This window comes from Salmo salar, chromosome 13 (assembly GCF_965601325.2).
Source record: "Salmo salar chromosome 13, fSalSal1, whole genome shotgun sequence".
Lineage (NCBI taxonomy): Eukaryota > Metazoa > Chordata > Actinopteri > Salmoniformes > Salmonidae > Salmo > Salmo salar.
In genome coordinates this window covers 70,228,803-70,252,433 of record NC_138303.1, presented here as the reverse complement: position 1 = coordinate 70,252,433, position 23,631 = coordinate 70,228,803, and the positions used below count along the sequence as shown (strand labels likewise).

Sequence of the window (23,631 nt, the reverse complement as noted above, 5' to 3'; positions counted from 1 at the left end):
TTTCCTTGTCTCCCCTGAGTGTTCTCTGATGACATCTCCAAACCTGACTTGGTCTCCAGATGACAGCATCAGGTTAATTGCAAATTGAGGACAATGCATGAAATCGTGGAGATGATAGATGCAAGACTAGATGAGGCAAGGTGTGGGGGAAATGGGATTACAAAGAGAATCCCTAACATCCCTCTGTGAAATCAAATTATCACCTTGGTCTAGGGTAACTTTGGGGAGAAATTGAATATTTCTTTGAAGAGGGCTTGAACAACTCTGACAGACACATGAACTGGCAAAATACATCTCCATTTTGAAATTGTTGAACAGCAAGGAGTTATATGCACCAACTAATTATTCTGCACTAACAGATTTGATGGCTTGTCTGTAAAGAAAACGGTTGTTACATCTAGTATTTTAAATGGAAATGTGCATGAATGAAAATCAATAACACAATAATCAGGAGAAAGATAAATTGTTTCCTGTGAGATTTCTTGTTGCCAACAATCATTCTCGACTTGTGGGGCATTGCCAGAGTCCTTGCTAAACTACCACAATATTCAAGGTTTACATTGCAATAATGATGTCACTGGTTGACAGAGGCTGTTACACAAGAAAAAGATTACCAAAATGATTGTGTGCCGAGCCTTAAATTGAATATCAATCTAGCCAATAAAGCTGAAAATGTCAATTTTAAGACATAGCACAATGCAGACACTGCACTATATTATGTAGTAGACACATATCTTGGCTAGTTAGCATATGAAGACTTACGTATGTGCTTAACGCAACCTAAAAAATGTGGCTAACGATTGCTGTTCAGCAAATTGAGGATGGTGATACCACCACAGAGAGAGGTCACATGGCTGTGGGACTATACTCATCTCTCCAGGAAGATAAGCAGCTCAGAAGACACTCAATACACGGTCGCCATAGTGACATTCACCGCTGGGTGCTAATCGCTAACCTCAGCATTTTCAGATTACAGGTAGGTGGGGATGGAACACAAAATGTCTAGTCATTCACTTAGTTTTGCAAATGTGCAAACATCAGGCAGCCACACTGGTAATTTCTGTACATCCACATCTCCCAAGAGTCATTCAAAAACTTATTTAGTGCTATATTTGAAATGAGGACGAGGGAGAAAACCCCCAGCTTAAGTTAAGTGAGCAGTGCACCTCTGCTCTGGAAATTTGTGCGGATTTGATACAGCCCAGTAACTTTGGATTTCAAATGAAATCAAACTTTATTTGTCACATACACCGAATACAACAAGTGTAGACCTTACCATGAAATGCTTACTTACAAGCCCTTAAAATTATAAAAAGTAACACAATAACATAACAATAACAAGGCTATAAACAGTGATAAGGAGAGCAGCTAAATTAGCTGACAACATGGAAGGGACAAGCACCATGGCTGAGTAAAAATTGTATCAAAGATTGTATCAGAGTGTTTGAGGCAAAGTACTGGGTAGATTTCCCCTCCACCAAATGAGAGACATTTTTTCTGCAATAAGTATGTGATTATTTACACTCTTGCTGATTTATACAAAGGGTGGGTCTAATCCTGGATGCTGATTGGTTAAAACCACATTCCAGCTAGTGTCTATTCCACAACTTACAACCGGCTAAATCTATGACGTTAAAATGCCTATTTACTCTGTTCCATCTGACCGCGGAATCCACTGTCTCATCAGCCCAGCCAAGCAATTTATAAACTTGATCTCCACTATAAAAATCATCTAGACATTAGCTCACATTTCTTTTAGACTAACATTTCGTTTTCAACAGCAGAGATTTGTCTAAACCTTACTGTCTGTCCCTCCTACATTTGCAACATTGTTTCAATATTCAAATTTGATCTCCAGCTGTCCCATAGTAATGAACAAGTCGGGAAGAGACAGACAGGCAGGCAGTGTTTCTCAGCCAGTTGAAATCATGAATCAGCTGGCATAATTTTTATGGCTATATACAAAGAAATGTAAATTGAAAAAAGCTTCAGTTTGAAGTGATTGTGTTGTTGGCTAGCTCCTCTGAACAACAGTGTCCTGACAAGTGAGCACTTTTTTCACAACAGGCAAAATTGCGCCTCATTAGCTCATTGTTATGGATGTATCCAAATAAATGTCCCTAGATAACAGCTTAATCAAACGCAAATTAAACTACGTTGCTGATATTCTTTTTGAAGTGACTATAAGGCAGCCGTAGTTGACTAGCTAACAAGCAAGGGATAAGAACGTTGCCAGCCAGTATAGCAATGGAACCTTTAGAACGAATGACTAGGTCGTGTCTCTGGCAACTGAACCGATAGTTCGATTGACCAACCGGGTTGAGTAGCAACCCTAGATTTGTGTTGGGGATATATCTTTTGGAAGGATGAAATAGTATGAATAAATTCATCAAAAGAACGTTTTTAATGAAAATATATCAATCATTATTTAAATATATTGGTACCCTGTTGCATAAAAGTGAGAACGCCCTGAACCCGGTGTCTCGGGCCTAACAACACCCATGGCAATATTATCACTTAAAAGTATAAGTATATACTTCTGAGACCTAGTCATAAAGATATATAGATATATATGTCACAACACCTCCATGGCGGCGCTCGGCGGTCGTCGTCACCGGCCTACTAGCTGCCACTGATCTATGTTTCACGTTCTGTTAGTTAGGTCTAGGTTAGTTACGCACCTGTTTTGTATTAGTTGTTAGTGGGGAGGGGTATTTAGGCTAGCTAGTTAGGTTTGTGGGGTGCGCGGGATGTTTGTTGTCAGGGTTCATGTTGCTGATGAGGGTTTGTGTTTTTCCTTCTTGGGGTTACGAGGAATTATATTTGCGCTGCGTCCCTGGGTTTCTTTCGTAGAGGGTGGTGCCTTTTATTTTGCACACCTTGCACTCCGTTCTTGTGATTTTTTCCCGTGCGAATATTTATTAAAGTTTATTCCCGGAAGAAAATCACAAAAACAGAGTGCAGGGTGTGCAAAATAAAAGGCACCACCCTCTACGAAAGAAACCCTTGAGCTGTGACTCAAGTCAAGGACGTAGAGAGGCTGGTGTTAGCAAGACTAAAGGAGACCGCCAGCTCTGCTAAACCATTGACAACTATGTGCCGTTTTCAAGGGATTTTAAAATAAATATTATAACTATTTGGTTTTAATATCATCACCTCTTGAAGAGCATAGTCAGAACTACACAATTCCAATTATTCCACATTTAGATGTCATCAGAGTTATACAGCTAGTAACTGCATGCCTTTCATGATCAGTCATTTCAGATGCGTGAGGGTAGACTTCATTTGGCATGTAGCCAGCAAGGTAAGCAAACAACATGTCATTTGGTTTGCTTAATTAGAGAATAGGCTTTTGGAAAGAACTTGACATCAGCAAGTCCTCATCCTGGTAAAGTTGTCAGTCGGACCACTATAGATGGTAAGCAAATCAAACAATATTTGAATAACCATCTAGTTTATCCACTGAAAGTTAGCTTGTTAACTAGCCATATTGACGTGATCTGTTGTCCGCTAACTAGCTATGTAACCTATCATGTCTGTCAGCAGCAATTGTGATTAAACACTATTAAAAACAATGTTGAAAAGGGGATGTTAGCTAACTTTGCTAGGTAGGCCTACATTGGTTGAAGAAACAGCCCTAATGCTGCTTGACAGGCAGAGCCCACAAAGAATGGGAAATTAACCTAAACCACTCATACTTGTATAGTTCACTTTTATTTTATATCACTGATATCACATTCATGGATAGTGGTGTAAAGTACTACTTAAGTTATTTTTTTTTGTATCTGTACTTTACTATATATATTTGACAACTTTTACATCACCACATTCCTAAAGAAAATAATGTACTTTTTACTCCATACATTTTTCCTGACACCCAAAAATACTCTTTACATTTTGAATGCTTAGCAGCACAGAAAAATGGTCCAATTCACACACATCAAGAGAACATCCCTGGTCATCCCTACTGCCTCTGATCTGGCGGACTCACTAAACACAAATGCTTTATTTGTAAATTATGTGTAAGTGTTGGAGTGTGCCCCTGGCTATCCATAAATATAAAAAACAAGACAATTGTGCAGTCTGGTTGGCTTAATATAAGGAATAAGAAATTATTTATACTTTTACTTTTGATACTTAAGTATATTTTATTAAATACATTTACTTTTGATACTTAAGTTTTTTTTAAACCAAATACTTTTAGACTTTTACTCAGGTAGTATTTACTGGGTGACTTTCATTTTCACTTGAGTTATTTTCTATAAAGGTATCTTTACTTTTAATCAAGTATGACAATTGAGTACTTTTCCACCACTGTTAATGGTGGCCAATATTGAGAGATATCGTGAGGCTACTCTCACGTTTCTGAAATTACATGATCAATTGTTTACTGATCATGAAAAGCATGTAGTTACTTGCTGTATAACTCTGATGATAGAGCTAAATGTGTGCAATTATTTTGCATGGAATAATCCAAAATGTGTAGTTCTGACTATGCTCTTCAAGAGGTGATGATACAGTATTACAACCAAATAGATAATGGTTATTTAACAATCCATTGAAAACGGCACACAGTTGTCAATGGTTTTAGCGGAGCTGGGGTCACCTTTCCCACTAGCAAGCAAATTGAACACTCTGCACCTTGTTGTGATGTTTTATTGATAATCTATTAAATTACTATTCTAATTCCTAATTGTATGGAGCATACATTATGCAAATAAAAGATGACTGGTCATTGGTCAAAATAATCCGATCAGATTGTGATGTCATGATCTGGGCCAAAAACTCCATCCCACCTGAACATGCTGAAATTCCAGATTTGAAATATCATTAAAAAAAGAGGAAAATCAAGTGAACTGCACTGCCCCTTTAACCCGGAAACACCAGGATAACAGATTTTGAATGCAGCCTGCCCTCAGTATGTGTAGTTACAGTGCATTCGGAAAGTATTCCGACACTTAAACTTTTTCCAAATTTTCTTACGTTACAGGCTTATTCTAAAATGTATTAAATAGTTTTTTTGCCCTCATCAATCTACAAACAATACCTCATAATGACCAAACAAAAACTGTTTATTTTTTACATTTTGCATATGATATTAAAATTAAAAAATGGAAATATAATTTACTTAAGTATTCAGACCCTTGAGCTCGTTTCTCATGGTCTGAAAGTATCTAGGTGCCTTTCGGCAAACTTCAAGTGGGCTGTCATGTGCCTTTTACTGAGGAGTGGCTTCCGTCTGGCCACTACCATAAAATGCTTGATTGGTGGAGTGCTGCAGAGATGGTTGTCGTTATGGAAGGTTCTCCAATCTCCATAGAGGAACACTGGAGCTCTGTCAGAGTGACCATCTGGTTCTTGGTCACCTCCCTGTCCAAGGCCCCTCTCCCCCAATTGCTCAGTTTAGCCGGGCCAACAACTCTAGGAAGAGTCTTGGTGGTTCCAAACATCTTCCATTTAAGAATGATGGAGGCCACTGTGCTCTTGGGGACCTTCAATGCTGTCGACATTTTGTGGTACCCTTTCCTAGATCTGTGCCTCGACACAATCCTGTCTCAGAGCTCTACGGACAATTCCTTCAACCTCATGGCTTGGTTTTTGCTCTGACATGTACTGTCAAGTGTGGGACCTTATAAAGACAGGTGTGTGCCTTTCCAAATCATGTCCAATCAATTGAATTTACCACAGGTGCACATGAGCTCAATTTTGAGTCTCATAGCAAAGGGTCTGAATACTTATGTAAATAAGGTATTTCTGTTTTTTATTTTCAATACATTTGCAAAAATTTCTAAAAACATGTTTTTCCTTTTTCATCATGGGGTATTGTGTGTAGATTGATGAGGGAACAATTTAATTTAATACATTTTAGAACAAGGTTGTAACTTAACAAATGTGGAAAAAGTCAAGGGGTCTGAATACTTTCCGAATGCACTGTATGGCTAACACCTCACAGGAAGAGAGTATTGTTGTGTTATAGCCTGAATTTAAAATGTATTAAATTGAGATTGTGTGTCACTGGCCTACACACAATACCCCATAATGTCAAAGTGGAATTATGTTTATGCCAAATACTAGTGCTTAACATGATTTTTGGATGACTACCTCATCTCTGTACCCCATATATACAATTATCTCTAAGATTCTTCAGTCGAGCAGTGAATTTCAAACACAGATTCAACCACAAAGACCAGGGAGGTTTTCAAATGCCTTGCAAAGAAAGGGCAGCTATTGGTAGATGGGTAAAAAAAGCAGACATTGAATAACCCTTTGAGCATGGAGAAGTTATTATTAATTCAACTTTGTATGGCGTATCAATACACCCACAGTCACTACAAAGATACAGGCATCCTTCCTAACTCAATTCCGGAGAGGAAGGAAACACTCATGGATTTCATGAGGCCAATGGTGATTTTAAAACAGTTACAGAGTTTAATGACCGTAATAGGAGAAAACACTGACGATGGATCAATTACATACTCCACAATACTAACCTAAATGACAGAGGGAAAAGAAGGAAGCCTGTACAGAATAAAAATATTCTAAAACATGCATCCTGTTTGCAATAAGGCACTAAAGTAAAACTGAAAAAAATATGGCAAAGAAATTTACTATGTCCTGAATACAAAGCATTATGTTTGTGGAAAATACAACACACCACTGAGTCAGTGGCGGTTCTAGACCATTTCAACTGGGGGGGCCAAGCTGGGGCCAGTTGTACTGTTAGAGGGGCCAGTTACATTAGACGTTATTGTTGTCATGTCGTTTTCTTCACTGCACTGCAGGCATTAGCAGGCAAAAGACCATGTTCATAATGCAGATACATGTGGTACGATACTGTTGTGTTCCGCCTAAAGCCGTCCCTCTAGAAAATGTGTGGGTTAAATTAGTGTTCCGCGTTGCCAATGTCTAATAATGGATGTAAAAAAAGAACGATAGCAACGATAGTTATGTAAAATTATTTCATAATCCACATTTAGGGGGGCCACAAGGGGGTCCAAAATTGTTGTCACAGCCCCCCCCCCCCCCCCCCCCAGAACCGCTAATGGACTGAGTACCACTCTTAATACACTACATGACCAAAAGCATGTGGACACCTGCTTGTCGAACATCTCATTTCAAAATCATGGGCATTAATATGGAGTTGGTTCCCCGTTGCTACTATAACAGCCTCCACCCTTCTGGGAAGGCTTTTGACTAGATGTTGGAACATTGCTGCAGGGACTTGCAGGGTCACAAGCAGCTTATAGGCAAGAGTTGGCTTTTACTTAGAGGCGCAAAGAAAGTGTAAGAATATTCAAAGATAAATACACAACGTAGAGGACTTAAGGTCAAGAGGGAATTAATAATCAAATGGAAAAAAAATGTTTTTCTGTAATGGGGAACTGAAGATTAATGGGTCAGGAACACGGGAGGAATTTCAGTCCAGGACTCATAGCTACATGTGGTAAGTTCTCATTGGTCCAAATTGTCTATACATTGAGCTTGAAATGGGATACTTGTTATTTGGCCATTGGCCCAATTTTACTGCAAGGAATTCAAATTGGTCAACTACAGGGTAGGGTTGGGTTGGGTTATAAACTACATCCTGTCTCTTTGTTCAGATGAGAAGACATTTAGAACAGGGAAGAATGACCATCTACCATCTACTTTCCAGCATAACAACTATGATTTGTTCTCTTTGAATAAATATATGTTTCTCCCCCTGATTTGCTTTGGGGTCTGTGTTATTGAAGAATAACATCAACTGCTAACAAAAGGGAAAATTCAGCTGACAAGGGCAACTACAAGCTTTCAGAGGTAATTGCACATTACGATGCTTTACTTGCTGAGCATATGGAAGTTTCTACTGTCTTCTCTGGGATATAGAAATCAATTCAGAATGATCTATTACAAGTGAGATTAAAAAGAGTTTGACGCAGGGCATGTTTTTGCATGCGCTCAAGTAGGCTTTCTTTCCCCTTCTTCCAGTATTTATTTAGCAAAGGTGATAACAATCACTCCGGACAGACAAGTAAAAACTCATTACATAAATGTTGCAGCAGCCCAGGCTATACCTAAACATTAGAGATCTGACATACTGTATGGGATGAACATGCATCAATGATTTTAGTCCTTGCTTGGACTAACTCATTCTTAGTCCTTACTTGAAATAACTCTCCAACACCATCCATCCATGATGAGCCTGTCCTGCACTGAAGCCTATGAACACCTCAACCCCTGTCCTGCACTGAAGTCAAGCCTCAGAACACCTCAATTCATTCATCATACCCTCATTCAATCACTGCTGTGATCCCTTCCCAACACTGCAAGTAGCCCTTTCATTCCCATTCCCCATAATATTATACAATAAATGTCTTTATTAAATGCTTTAGGTTAAAATAATTTCTTTGGTGATTTTTGAAACACGCTTTGTCATCTCTGTGCGGTCTGCGCCTATACCGGTGGTCTCCCATCCTCCTCAATTTTTCAAGTCAACAGCCTCTACCGTGTTATGGGTATGCTTGTCATCGGCAAGGAATCAGCAGACACTGGGAGACAAATTCACCTTTCAGCAGGACAATAACCTAAAACTCAAGGCCAAATATACACTGTTGCTTACCAAGACGACATTGAATGTTTGTGAGTGGCCCAGTTAAATCTACTTGAAAATCTTTAGCAGGACTTTGTCATGACATTGGCCTGTGGGTAGGTTTATGACCCCCCATAAATACCTTTCTCCCTTCCCTCTCTCTCTTGACTACAGAAGGACTCTTGAAAAGCCTTTGTTAAACATATAGAGTCTGGGGACATCAAAAGGTGGGGGAAAGGAACCATATTTCGGTAATCCAACCAGTTGAGAATATGCGTTGGTACTTAATGAATATGATGTCAGTTCGGTTGTCATCTGAAACATTATGACTGATGTCAGGATGACATAAACTGTATCTGGGAAAGTCTGCACATTCTAGTTATCAAATTCACATGGAATTGTTGTGCAATTTAAATGTTTAACCTGTTGGGGCTAGGGGGCAGTATTTGCACGGCCGGATAAAAAATGTACCCGATTTAAACTGGTTACTACTCTTGCCCAGAAACTAGAATATGCATATAATTAGTAGATTTGGATAGAAAACACTCTAAAGTTTCTAAAACTGTTTGAATGGTGTCTGTGAGTATAACAGAACTCATATGGCAGGCCAAAACCTGAGAAGATTCAATACAGGAAGCTCCCTGTCTGACAATTTGTTGTCCTTCAGTTGCATCTCTATCGAAAATACAGCATCTCTGCTGTAACGTGACATTTTCTAAGGCTTCCATTGGCTCTCAGAAGGCGCCAGAAAGTGTAATGGGGTGTCTGCAGTCTCTGGGCGAAGTACAGGAGCTCTGTTTGTGAGTGGTCAGCCTGGGAACAGTGAGACTGAGAAGCGCGTTCATCAGAATTCTCCATTTTTTTCTTTCAGCCTTTGAATGAATACAACGTCGCCCGGTTGGAATATTATCGCTATTTTACAAGAAAAATAGCATAAAAATTTATTTTAAACAGCGTTTGACATGCTTCGAAGTACGGTAATGGAATATTTTCATTTTTTTGTCACGAAATGCGCTCGCGCGTCACCCTTCGGATAGTGACTTGAACGCACGAACAAAACGGAGGTATTTGAATATAACTATGGATTATTTGGAACCAAAACAACATTTGTTGTTGAAGTAGAAGTCCTGGGAGTGCATTCTGATGAAGAACAGCAAAGGTAATCCAATTTTTCTTATAGTAAATCTGAGTTTGGTGAGGGCCAAACTTTTTGGGTGTCAAATTAGCTAGCCGTGATGGCCGGGCTATGTACTCAGAATATTGCAAAATGTGCTTTCGCCGAAAAGCTATTTTAAAATCTGACACCGCGATTGCATGAAGGAGTTCTGTATCTATAATTCTTAAAATAATTGTTATGTATTTTGTGAACGTTAATCATGAGTAATTTAGTAAATTCACCGGAAGTTTGCGGTGGGTATGCTAGTTCTGAACATCACATGCTAATGTAAAAAGCTGGTTTTTGATATAAATATAAACTTGATTGAACAAAACAAGCATGTATTGTATAACATAATGTCCTAGGAGTGTCATCTGATGAAGATCATCAAAGGTTAGTGCTGCATTTAGCTGTGGTTTTGGTTTTTGTGACATATATGCTTGCTTTGAAAATGGCTGTGTGATTATTTTTGGCAGGGTACTCTCCTGACATAATCTAATGTTTTGCTTTCGCTGTAAAGCCTTTTTGAAATCGGACAATGTGGTTAGATTAACGAGAGTCTTGTCTTTAAAATGGTGTAAAATAGTCATATGTTTGAGAAATTGAAGTTATAGCATTTTTTAGGTATTTGTATTTCACGCCACGCGATTCCACTGGCTGTTGACTAGGGTGGGACGCTTGCCCAGGGAAGTTAAATATGAAACTATGTGTGAAAAGATTAAATGTAATCTTAGCTTCCAAATGAGAGAAATGGGTTTTCATAAGGTTAGACCTCTGCTCAAATCAGTGGCCCGCCCCTGTGAAGAGACATGGGTTATAAACTATGAAACACACCCTTCTCTCCCTCCACTATATAAGCCCCTTACGAAAATGTAACCTCCTGTTCCAAGTACGCAAGGCCTGCAGCCTCTGTGTTAACCTCTCTACGGTATGTGGGACGAAATCGTCCCACCTACTCAACAGCCAGTGGAATCCCGTGGCGCGATATTCAAATACCTTAGAAATGCTATTACTTCAATTTCTCAAACATATGACTATTTTACACCATTTTAAAGACAAGACTCTCGTTAATCTAACCACACTGTCCGATTTCAAAAAGGCTTTACAACGAAAGCAAAACATTAGATTATGTCAGCAGAGTACCCAGACAGAAATAATCAGACACCCATTTTTCAAGCTAGCATATAATGTCACATAAACCCAAACCACAGCTAAATGAAGCACTAACCTTTGATGATCTTCATCAGATGACAACCCTAGGACATTATGTTATACAATACATGCATGTTTTGTTCAATCAAGTTCATATTTATATCAAAAACCAGCTTTTTACATTAGCATGTGACTAGCATGTGACTAGCATTCCCACCGAACACTGCCGGTGAATTTACTAAATTACTCACGATAAACGTTCACAAAAAACATAACAATTATTTTAAGAATTATAGATACAGAACTCCTTTATGCAATCGCTATGTCCGATTTTAAAATAGCTTTTCGGCAAAAGCACATTTTGCAATATTCTGAGTAGATAGCTCGGCCATCACGGGCTAGCCATTTTGACACCCACCAAGTTTGGCATTCACCAAACTCAGATTTACTATAAGAAAAATTGTATTACCTTTGCTGTTCTTCATCAGAATCCTCTCCCAGAACTTCTACTTCAATAACAAATGTTGGTTTGGTTCAAAATAATCCATAGTTATGTTCAAATATCCTCTGTTTTGTTCGTGCGTTCAAGACAATATCCGAAGGGTGATGAAGGGTGACGCGCCCGACGCGTTTCGTGACAAAAAATTCTAAATATTCCATTACCGTACTTCGAAGCATGTCAACTGCTGTTTAAATCAATTTTTATGCGATTTTTCTCGTAAAAAAGCGATAATATTCCGACCGGGAAACCCTGTTTTCGTTCAAAAACTAAAAATCTAAAATGGACTCTTCTCGTGCACGCGCGCCCCTGTCTCATTGTTCTCTGATCAACCACTATCCAAATGCGCTACTGTTTTTCAGCAATGGGCTGCAAAGTCATCATTCAACGTTCTGCCGCCTTCTGAGAGCCTATGGGAGCCGTAGGAAGTGTCACGTTACAGCAGAGATCCTCAGTTTTCAATAAAGAGAGTGTAGAAGGCCAAGAAATGGTCAGAGAGGGCACTTCCTGTAAGGAATCTTCTCAGGTTTTTGCCTGCCATATGAGTTCTGTTATACTCACAGACACCATTCAAACAGTTTTAGAAACGTTATGGTGTTTTCTATCCAAATCAAACAATTATATGCATATTCTAGTTTCTGGGAAGTAGTAATAACCAGATTAAATCGGATACGTTTTTTATCCGGCCGTGCAAATACTGCCCCCTACCCTAGAGAGGTTAAAAGGGCGAATAACTTGCTGTTCCGGGTACATTAGGGCGACGGTCCGATGTCAGAAGGATTCAGATAATAACTACAGAATGAAGCCAACCTCAGTGTGAGCTTTGGTTGCGAATGGTATGAACTTTGAACTCTTATTCACTACAGAAGTGATACCTCCTAGCCGTTGAGTTTGCAGAGGCCGCTGTAAACGTGGGCTAGGAAAGGACGGACGACGTATTCAGTCTATCACACAAAGACGATACTACAACGTATCCAATTTACCACCAGAGACATTCTTCCGAGGACAGGAAGATCTCTGTTGGCCAACACGGCCAGCATCTACGACCAACCTACCGAATTGCAGCTCAGAGTAAATATTTATTGCATTTTCCTTTTCCAAATGGGCGGTAATTTAGAATGCATAAAATACTGTATTTACAATAACATAGCTTCTCTCTTTGTTCCTCAGTCTTCCGCTCTTTCATTCAAACCCAACCCCCTTTCCTTTGTGTAACCAGCCATCATGTCGGCTCCGTCCACCAGGGACGTTTTCTGTATGACATAATTTGCATTCTGTGGAAATGTAATTCTGTGTGATTAGTTAGGTATTTAGTAAATAAATAATTAAACCCAATTTTATATTGCTGATTCAACCTGTTAGCCAGGGTTCGTGAAGATAACCAAGAATTTACAACTTTCAGATGAGACTGAAATAAGGCGACGATTAATATTGACTGCTATTGATGTAAAATATTACTAGGTCTTTAAGAGTTTATTCGGAAGATAACAGCTCTATAAACACTCTTACGTGGTGCCCCTACTTTCTAGTTAATTATATTTACATGATTAGCTCAATCAGGTAATATTAATTACAGAGAAAGGATTCTATAGAATAGCATGTCATATCACTTAATCCGGCATAGCCAAAGACACAACAACTTGAAAATGGATGTCTAGCAAGCATCAACAACCAACTTGACAGAGCTTGAAGAATTATTAAAAGAATAATGTGCATCAATATTTTTATTGGTAGTTAGTCTAGCCAACTTTCTTTTGTCATTCTCACTCAGATACCATATTAACATGGCATAAACCATGGCAAAATATGTATCATTTTAGGGATTTTTTTTAAAGCTTTATTTAGACAGTTAAGTCTCATTGAGATAAAAACTATTTGTCAAGAGACACCTGGTCCAACCAAGACGGCAGGAGGAGGGAATAATGTTTCAGATAAATATCAGACATAACAACTTACTGACATAGACACACCATAAACAAAATTTGACATACACACATACAGTACGTTACAATTACAGAAACATACAAGCATCATAGATACAAATCTATCATATGTACCACCGCATGAAGTCCTAATGACAATCAAATTCCTCAGTAACATGTGACTCAACCAAACTTTTAAACTCCTCCAAGGAAACAAGATCTTGGAGTTTCAAGCTGGTCTGGAGAGAATTCCAAGACCACGGAACTGAGTAACTAAAACACTTTTTTCCATGATCACTTTCTGATTTTAGGAACTGTTAAAAGTAAGTAGGAGTGAGACCGTAACTTGTATTTATTTTCTGACCTAAAAGAAAAGCGGCAGTTGTAGCTTTAAAAAAAATGCTTTAAAACTGCAAAATAATTATCTCCACCCCATGGCTAAATGGGTAGAATTGCAGGAAATTAGCTGTAAAACTGCAAAAAAATATTCTTTGTCCCATGGAAAAATCTGTAGAATAAGAGCTGCCGGAAAACATGTGGCGAGACAGCATTTGCACCAGGACTTTTCAATCTGGTATGGCGCCACCACACTACTTTCAAAGCAGCACCACTGAACGTGTTTACCAGACATATGCCATGTTCAAAACAACTGGGAAATCGTTTTGAGCAGTCAACCAACTCTGAATTCCATGTCGGAAACTCTGACATCTTTCTAGAGCTTAGACTTTCCGACCTGAAGATCACTGACGTCATGTGACCTTTTTTTTGCCAGAGTTCCAAGTTGTCTTGAAAGCACCATTATTCATTAGTTCACGTCATAGAAAAACTTTTGCAACGGAAAAGAAAGCAGGTGTTTCTTATTGGACAGGTTGACATAGCACCTCACCCAATTTCCTTTGCCTCTCTTTTGTATAGTGAATACAACCCTGTCCCTAGGATTTTAAGCAGTAACCCCCACGCTCGCTGCAACAGGTGGTTTCACAGTAGTCTTCTAGCTACAGTTTACAGAGCCTATAAACCACGCCTCTCAACAACTCTTTTGGTTGCACCAGCACCTCGTTGTTTGACTCTGCACTCTGCACTTGTTTTTTTCTTGGCTCACACTCCTCTTCAGTCTGTGGAATAGTCGTCACAAAGGTTAACACTAGCTTCTAAATCCACAAACTCATAAACCACACGCATTCCTACAATTTGTATTTTTAAAATCTGATTTTGAACCTAGCCTTAACCCTAATCTTAACCACACTGCTAACCTTATGACTAATCCTAACCTTAAACTAATACCAAAAAGCCAATTTTGACTTTGTGGCTGTGTATTCTGACTTTGTCACTGTAGAATCTGACTTTGAGGCCATGTACAGTGAGGGAAAAAAGTATTTGATCCCCTGCTGATTTTGTACGTTTGCCCACTGACAAAGAAATGATCAGTCTATAATTTTAATGGTACGTTTATTTGAACAGTGAGAGACAGAATAACAACAAAAAAATCCAGAAAAACACATGTCAAAAATGTTATAAATTGATTTGCATTTTAATGAGGGAAATAAGTATTTGACCCCCTCTCAATCAGAAAGATTTCTGGCTACCAGGTGTCTTTTATACAGGTAACGAGCTGAGATTAGGAGCACACTCATAAAGGGAGTGCTCCTAATCTCAGTTTGTTACCTGTATAAAAGACACCTGTCCACAGAAGCAATCAATCAATCAGATTCCAAACTCTCCACCATGGCCAAGACCCAAAGAGCTCTCCAAGGATGTCAGGGCCAAGATTTTAGACCTACAGAAGGCTGGAATGGGCTACAAGACCATCGCCAAGCAGCTTGGTGAGAAGGTGACAACAGTTGGTGCTATAATTCGCAAATGGAAGAAACACAAAATAACTGTCAATCTCCCTCGACCTGGAGCTCCATGCAAGATCTCACCTCGTGGAGTTGCAATGATCATGAGAACGGTGAGGAATCAGTCCAGAACTACATGGGAGGATCTTGTCAATGGTCTCAAGGCAGCTGGGACCATAGTCACCAAGAAAACAATTGGTAACACACTACGCCGTGAAGGACTGAAATCCTGCAGCACCCGCAAGGTCCCCCTGCTCAAGAAAGCACATATACATGCCCGTCTGAAGTTTGCCAATGAACATCTGAATGATTCAGAGGACAACTGGGTGAAAATGTTGTGGTCAGATGAGACCAAAATGGAGCTCTTTGGAATCAACTCAACTCGCCGTGTTTGGAGGAGGAGGAATGCTGCCTATGACCCCAAGAACACCATCCCCACCGTCAAACATGGAGGTGGAAACATTATGCTTTGGGGGTGTTTTTCTGCTAAGGGGACAGGACAACTTCACCGCGTCAAAGGAACGATGGACGTGGCCATGTACCGTCAAATGTTGGGTGAGAACCTCCTTCCCTCAGCCAGGGCATTGAAAATGGGTCGTGGATGGGTATTCCAGCATGACAATGACCCAAAACACATGGCCAAGGCAACAAAGGAGTGGCTCAAGGAGAAGCACATTAAGGTCCTGGAGTGGCCTAGCCAGTCTCCAGACCTTAATCCCATAGAAAATATGTGGAGGGAGCTGAAGGTTCGAGTTGCCAAACGTCAGCCTCGAAACCTTAATGACTTGGAGAAGATCTGCAAAGAGGAGTGGGACAAAATCCCTCCTGAGATGTGTGCAAACCTGGTGGCCAACTACAAGAAACGTCTGACCTCTGTGATTGCCAACAAGGGTTTTGCCACCAAGTACTAAGTCATGTTTTGCAGAGGGGTCAAATACGTATTTCCCTCATTAAAATGCAAATCATTTTATAACATTTTTGACATGCATTTTTCTGGATTTTTTTGTTGTTATTCTGTCTCTCACTGTTCAAATAAACCTACCATTAAAATTATAGACTGATCATTTCTTTGTCAGTGGGCAAACGTACAAAATCAGCAGGGGATCAAATACTTTTTTCCCCTCACTGTAGAAGCTAGTGGAAACCAAGTGGAATCCTGCCGGAATCTGACTTTGTGGCTGTGTTATTTAGTGGAAACCCTTCTCTCCTGCCTGCCTCATGAAAGAGTGAACAGAAATGTTCATGACAAACAAGGCACTATATGTGTTAATAAAAGCAGTTTAGTCATCCTCTAAAACTATCTAGAATTATCCAATCTATATCTAGGTCACAAAACTACTAACGTTAGCTTTAGAGTAGCCTAGCTAGATAGCTAGCTAACTTCAGCTAGCTTGGTTGATGCAATCATGCAGCCAGCAGCTAATATTAATAATTTAGACTCACTGAATAAATGTGTTTGGCACAGGATAAAGATGAAATTTTCTGCTGCTGCTATCCAAGGCCAATGGATACTGAAGTGCCTGAAAGGGTTAGTCAGCCAGTTTGTTAGTCCATTAATGTTTGTTGTCATATTATTTTATTTCCACTGCTGGTGATTATTCACATTTGTGGCATAAATTTCACTGTCTTAAAAGTAAAAAAAATCACCAAATCCGCCACAGAGCAGTCGGCACAGATCAATTGAAAACATTTGTCCAACCATAACAAAATGGATGGCTAATGCAGAAAGAGAGAATTGGTAGATTCTGGCATCACCATAACTTTCACAAATACAGCCATGGCGTCAGTCTTTTTCGACTAGCAGGTTAGGTTAGAATAGAGTGCAATAGAATGAGTGACATTCAATAAAATTTAATTCATTAAAACGGGGATATTATTTTCAATTAAAATGTTGAAAATTGTTGATTTAATGATTGAATATATAGATTTAACAGGCAATCAGTTCCTACAGTGAGCGCCAGGGAACCAATCAGGACAACACAAGGTTAGTGGTATTATTACTTACACATAAAAACAATACTTCGCTACAAAGTCTACTGTGTATAGTGTTAAATGTAACCCTGCCTTACATAAAGCTTTCAGAATTAATAATTACAGAAGAGCACTGTAATGAGATGAACTAATAGTTTTCATGACATAAAATGTAAATACTTTTCTACACTGAAACCTGTCTGTCTTTTTATTTTTCAAAGTCAACTGCTTAACAGTGTGTGTGTGTAAAGAGTGAAATTAATATTTAGAAATACACTGTAACCATTCTTTGCATAACGCTCAGCCCTGCCATAGGAGTTCACTAAACTACAGAGTATGTTGTCCATTGAAGTTGTTCTCTGGCTCTTTTGATATCAGATTCATAATGAATCACAACAAGGTATGTGGTAGTTTGAAAGTTTTTTTCCGCCTCAGGTCAGGAGAGTTTAGAATTCACATGACCCGACAAGAAAACCCCCAGACCTATAGTCATAGCACAGATGAAAAGGGAAGCTATCTCTAATAATAATAATAATAATATTTTGTCATAGCCTATGAATAGAACCCAGAGTTTTACCTGACCAGGTCATGAGATCAGGAAAAACTCCAAGCCCCAGAAAAGACACATAGGCATTTTGCCACACATCTTTTGAACCTGTGGAGCCACCTCTCTGTAAAATTGCAGGAAATTAACTTCAAAACAAAAAAATTATCTCTGCCATCAAGAGGGGGGCCAATAAAATGATTTGCTGTGAGGTAGACATCCAAAGGCCTTCACAAGACCCAGAATGACCAGGCCTGTGTTGATCCAGTTTTGCACAATCACATGGATTCTGCTTACATTCTGCTTACATATGTCTAATAGTTAACCCTATATTGATTCTGCTTACTACTTCTAAGAAAACAGTATAGATACTGTAAAATTCGCAAGGTACTGGAAAATTTCCAATAGTCGGTGGCACCCCCAACTAAATCTCACTTAGGGCCCCTAAAAGGCTAGAGCTGGCCCTGCGTAATCAACAGGTGTAACAAATGGACTGGGTGGGGGGTGAATTTGACCATGTCAAGAGGACTTGAGGGCGTGGGTTCTGAAAAACAATGACAAAATAAAAATTTAAAATAATATTTTGGGGGAAATTATACCACCAGCCAAAACAGCACTTTGGAGACTGGAAGTGCAAAGGAGCATGTGCTCTGCAAAGGTAAAGTCCTATCTGTGCACATGCCTGTATAGGGGCTTCTTCCATCATAAGCACCTTAGTTCCGTCATAAGCACAGCCAACATTTAGAATCGTATTATTTAACCAGACATAAACCACTCTTCTTTTACTTTAAATTGGCAAAGCAACGTTGGACTCATAGTTAATACAACTTTTTATAGTGAGTGTAAGAATAATGAGAAAGTGTTTTACCTGAGAAAGACGTTTTCGCCTTGCCTGACGGTAATATTGTCCATCACTTTACTATCGGTTTGGGATTCCCCTTGACTGTGGACAGGCAAACCTGCGGGGACAAGAAATAGCAGTCTGAAAGACAGAACCACCAGGCACTTCCAAGACACGGTAAAGTATCCACAAATACCCATCTTCGGTTTATAAATCCCACTGCTTGTCGAGACAATGCTTCCGTTGTTTTAAAAGGCAAATGCGTATAGCGGTCCTGTGGAGCGAGCGCGGGTTAGTTAATAGCCTACTGTTCATCTGTTAATCCAAATATATTTTCCAGGTACAGCATAGTCTATGCAAGAGGGTAGCTATCCTTACTGCGCACTCCAAAATATATTGGCAGCCTGTTCCATTCTGTTCCGCAGCTCGCATGGAAATGTTTACTTTTCCTTTCCGAATGGTCCAAATGCTTGTATTGATGATGACAGTGCGCAATTTCACGTTCATGGAAAATTAACGGTTGCAGTCGTGGACACCACGCAGAGCAAACCTAAAATATGTATTTCGGTTGAGATGACGTGATAAAACTTAAACCACTGGTGCCAAATCCGAAGAAGAGAGCACAAACAACAACACACATGCGTGATTATCTCTTGTGATTGACTCTATACAATATAGTTTTAGTGATCTCCACCATCCCGTCAGTACTTGGGATTTGTTGCATATTTCAAATAGGCAGGGATAGCAGCACAGCAGCACTAATGTCCTTTCTATTTTCACTCAAAACCAAAAACGAGTATCAGGTTCATTGAATCCATTATTTTCCCCAATCTTTACAAGTATGCGCCACCAATTTGAGTTTGTTGCTAAACCCCCTCACAGTAAGAGCTCTGGCAAGAGGAGGGAGAATGGGGGAAAGGGGGAGGGGGGTGAGGTTGTCATGGTAGCAGGGACCTTGGTGAATAGCTCTGTACAGGTGTGTGGACATTACTGTTAATCAGGGATGCAATTGTAAACATGGATAAACTGTGTGTGTTTTGATGCAGATGCTATAGACTAGACCTACAGATAGACTATATTGTTCAAACCTTGAACCGGGGAAATTGAAGTGAAATTGCTGGGTATGACTCAACTGTTTCGGTGGTGTGGATAAAGGCATGCGGACTAAATATACTGCCCATGACTCATAGCATGCATTTTCACACCCCTGGCTATTACATTTGTGTCAATCATCTAATAGCAGTGCATTTATTTTATTTGTACCCCTTTTTCTCCCCAATTGGTAGTTACAGTCTTGTCCCATCGCTGAAACTCCCATACAGACTCGGGAGAGGTGAAAGTCGAGAGCCATGCATTCTCAGAAACACGACCCTGCCAAGCCACACTGATTCTTGACACACTGCTCACTTATCCTTGAAGCCAGCCGCACCAATGTGTCGGAGGAAACACTGTATAACTGGCAACCGTGTCAGCATGCATGCGCCCAGCCCGCCACAGAAGTCATTAGTGCGCGATGGGACAAGGACATCCCGGCCGGCCAAATCCTCCCCTAACCCGGACGACGCTGGGGCCAATTGTGCGTCGCCTCATGGGTCTCTCAGTCGCGGCCAGCTGCGACATAGCCCGGGATCGACCCCGGATCGGTAGTGATGCCTCAAGCACTGCAGTGCCTTAGACCGCTGCACCACTCGGGAGGCCTAATTGCAGTGCATTTATATAGCCTAAGCGAGCCATCATTCCAGGAGTTCCATTATTGATTCCTAAAAATCATTTGTGCAGCCAAAGTTTAAATGAGTGTGAAGGGTAGGTCCTTAAAAATTGGCAGTTCAACAGCAGCTATTTAGTGGAAGACTCTCCTATACACTTTAAGCCCATCTTTTCAGTAGGGCCAAATGAAATTATAGGCAGTCGTTATTAAAAGTATGGAACAGGAAACACTTTGAAACCAAAAACGAGTGTTTTTATAGTAGAAATGCAGGTACAACCTCCATTTTGTGACTACTGAACATGACCCTGTGTCTGTCAATCACAATGACGCAATCACAGAATGAGATTCTATTTATATGGACACAACCACCAATCAGGAAAGAAAAACACATGCACATACTTGAACAATTACTGTAGCAGGTATGCAATGAGCAATTACCTCTGGGTGGATAGTTTGCTTTTGTACATTATCAATACCATTCAACAACTAACCACTTGCTCAATGTCTTTCTTTATGCATTATTAAACAAACAAAAAAACAGGCTTCATATAGTTTTAGCACCTAAAGTAAAGGCATACACAATTGCAACTTTCTTACTGTATTTATTGCTGATATCAGTCCTATGAGTCAGTCAAAATATTTATTTTCAGCCATTTTATAAAAGCTGGGTGTGCTTGATTATGTTTATAACCCAAAATGTTCCCTGAAGTAGAAATTATCCTTTGTCATACACGCACACATATTTGCCACATACAGTATATGTCATCGGAGCCATTGAAACTCAGTGAACAATAGATTGCAATTTGCTTAATCTAGCCTAATTTAGGTCCTCAACAAAAGGCATGCATATGCACAGTCTGTCACAGTTCATGTCAAGTAATTTATGTGGCAGCTTAGTGTATGTCAGTCTGTACTTCTGTCTGGACCAGTCACAAAAGGGGAAGGTCCTCCATGGTCATTAGCCCGGCTGATGATGCTTATTTTTGTTCAGTGTAATTGCATCCCATCAGAACTTTGTGAAAAGCCAATACAGCAAATTTGAATGTTTTACTGAGTTTTCCCATAGTGTGGAATAACTGGAATTGCTTTTGGCGCGTCCAGGAAGGTGCACGACCACAATATGCTCCTCTAGAGTTCTGAGTTCCAGGAAAAAAACTATGATTAGGAGTAAGCAAACAAGACGTGAAAAACGGCCAGAGAGGCGTCAGTCACCAAAAGGAGTCTGTTGAAGAAGACAGTGGTTATGGCTTTGGAGTGGGACTCCAAGTGGCTCGGGATTCGGAATGTGATGGTGTACCCCCGCCCCACAGGGATGAGTCATCTCCCAGATCTCAATCATAGGAGGGGCTCAAGCAATCGACAAGAGAGAAGGCCCTATAGCTCAAGGTGGCCGGTGGACATCTTGGAAGTGGAAGAGACCATTAGTTTCTAATAAAAAGATTGATGCCGATGGACCCCTCTTTATCACCCCTTGGTAATGTCTCCCTGACTGGAAGGCAAGGCAGATTACGGAAGGCAGATTAAGTGCACTTTGCAGTGACACTATATTCAGCCATCACAGTGTGGGGGCAGTAAAGGTATTGGGCAGTATGAGCACCAACTCGTTTTGAGAGATGAACATACATTCTACCTGACCACAGGTTAGGCGGGAGTTACATGTATTTTCTAAAGTGTCTTCGTTTGAATCTGTCTCTGCGAGAGAGTTATGTGGGAAGAGAGAATAACTGCACCCTGTACAGTATATCATTCTATAGGGAGCATATCTCTTGAAACACTCAATACCGCAGTGCTGTATGTCTCCAGCATGGGCAATCAAGCAAGCATCATCACCACAAAAAAAAAGAGGAAAAAATAAATATGTAGTCTGGTACTGTTTTGAATCTATTCACATGCAGTTGCCAACGCGCTGATAAGAAAATTGACTTTATTGTTCTATCTTTAATCGAGTCTAAGGCTGCATTTACACAGGCAGCCCAATTCTGATATTCTCTTATTGGTATTTTGAGTAATCACATCAGATCCTTTTCAGATCAGCTCTTTTTCAGAGCTGATCTGATTGGTCAAAAGACAAATGAGAAGAAAAAGATCAGAATTGGGCTGCCTGTGTAAACGCAGCCTTAGAGGCAATAGGAGATTTATACTGGGGCTATTAGGGGAGGAACAGATTAATGAGAATTGTGAGTGAGTTGTGAGGATGTGTGTGTGTGTGTGTGTGTGTGTGTGTGTGTGTGTGTGTGTGTGTGTGTGTGTGTGTGTGTGTGTGTGTGTGTGTGTGTGTGTGTGTGTGTGTGTGTGTGTGTGTGTGTGTGTGTGTGTGTGTGTGTGTGTGGTGGTGTGTGTGTGATTATTTTACCTCAGCAATTTCGAGGGTGAGCGACATCCAGCGACACAACAGCTGCTCCACTTCGAAGGTTTGTTTCCCTCGACGATTGCACTTTAATAAACACGTTTTGCTGTTCTAAGGGCTTTTGCAGTAGATCATTGTAAAAGTGTCCGCTTGAGACGGGACTGTGCACATGGCTATTCGTTATAGGGTTCTATTCTCATGGACATAATACCATCTTCTTGGACAAGATTTCCCTCTGGAGGGAGAAAGCTGCTCTCTGTCACTAATAATGTACCATCATGAACCCATAATGATATATAAACTTTAGCTGCTTTCACGCCTAGTTCATTTCACTCTGACTATCAAAGACACACAAACACACAGTTTGGTAAGGTTTTGTTAGAACTTAATTTTGTGAGTTAAAATACATTATCCAACAGTAGTGCACTGTTTGTCATCATTCTTGTTCATGCAGATGGAGTCATGGTCAGCTAACTCATAACATGTGTAGTAGGCCTTACATAGACGTCTCCAATGAATAGGGAGCACAGTCATAAGGCATCTAAAAATATATATCTGACATCTCTTTCACAGTTTATAAAGTAGAAAAGTGTATGTGCAGCGCAGGGCCATCTGGTTCACTGTGTTTCCCTATTCAATTCCCCGACTTTGATTAGTCAATCATCTTTAAAGTGCTTTTGATTGAATGCTGTTACATAGCTCCCTTGCTGTTTCATTCTTTATCTGTAATAATAACACAGTGGGTTTATGAAAGTATTCTAAATGAGCTCACTCGGTAGTCTGAGAAGTCAGAAGGAAAAAAGAAAACATAAGTCAGTCCAGAAGTTAACCCAGAACCAACCTTGACCCTTTCACAGAACCAACCATATGCCTTTCACAGAAAACACAGCTGATTTTCATCTGAACTGATCTGTAGTAAAACAGCTGAGTACACCTTTTCTGAAAGACAGAGGCGTAAGTATGGACCGCTTTACTGGTCAGTTGATAAGACCTCAACATCGAAGATGAGGTGGCAGTTGCTTAAGCCCACCCCCAGAGTTATTTTTCTACCTTCTTGCTAAGAAAACCATAAGCCTTCATTAAG

At 40.0% G+C, this 23,631-nt stretch overlaps 1 protein-coding gene across 2 annotated transcripts in view; it reads right to left on the bottom strand.

Moving 5' to 3' along the window:
- Positions 1-23,631, bottom strand: part of LOC106567646 (opioid-binding protein/cell adhesion molecule) — a 613,793-nt gene that overhangs the window by 235,984 nt on the left and 354,178 nt on the right. Inside the window, exon 2 of one of the 2 annotated variants that reach the window (XM_082960288.1) lies at positions 18,520-18,610. In XM_082960288.1, coding sequence (XP_082816414.1) covers positions 18,520-18,610 — 91 coding nt within the window. Of the gene's footprint in view, positions 1-18,519; positions 19,338-23,631 lie in introns of those variants that run through there. The other variant, XM_014137182.3, reaches the window with a different exon arrangement.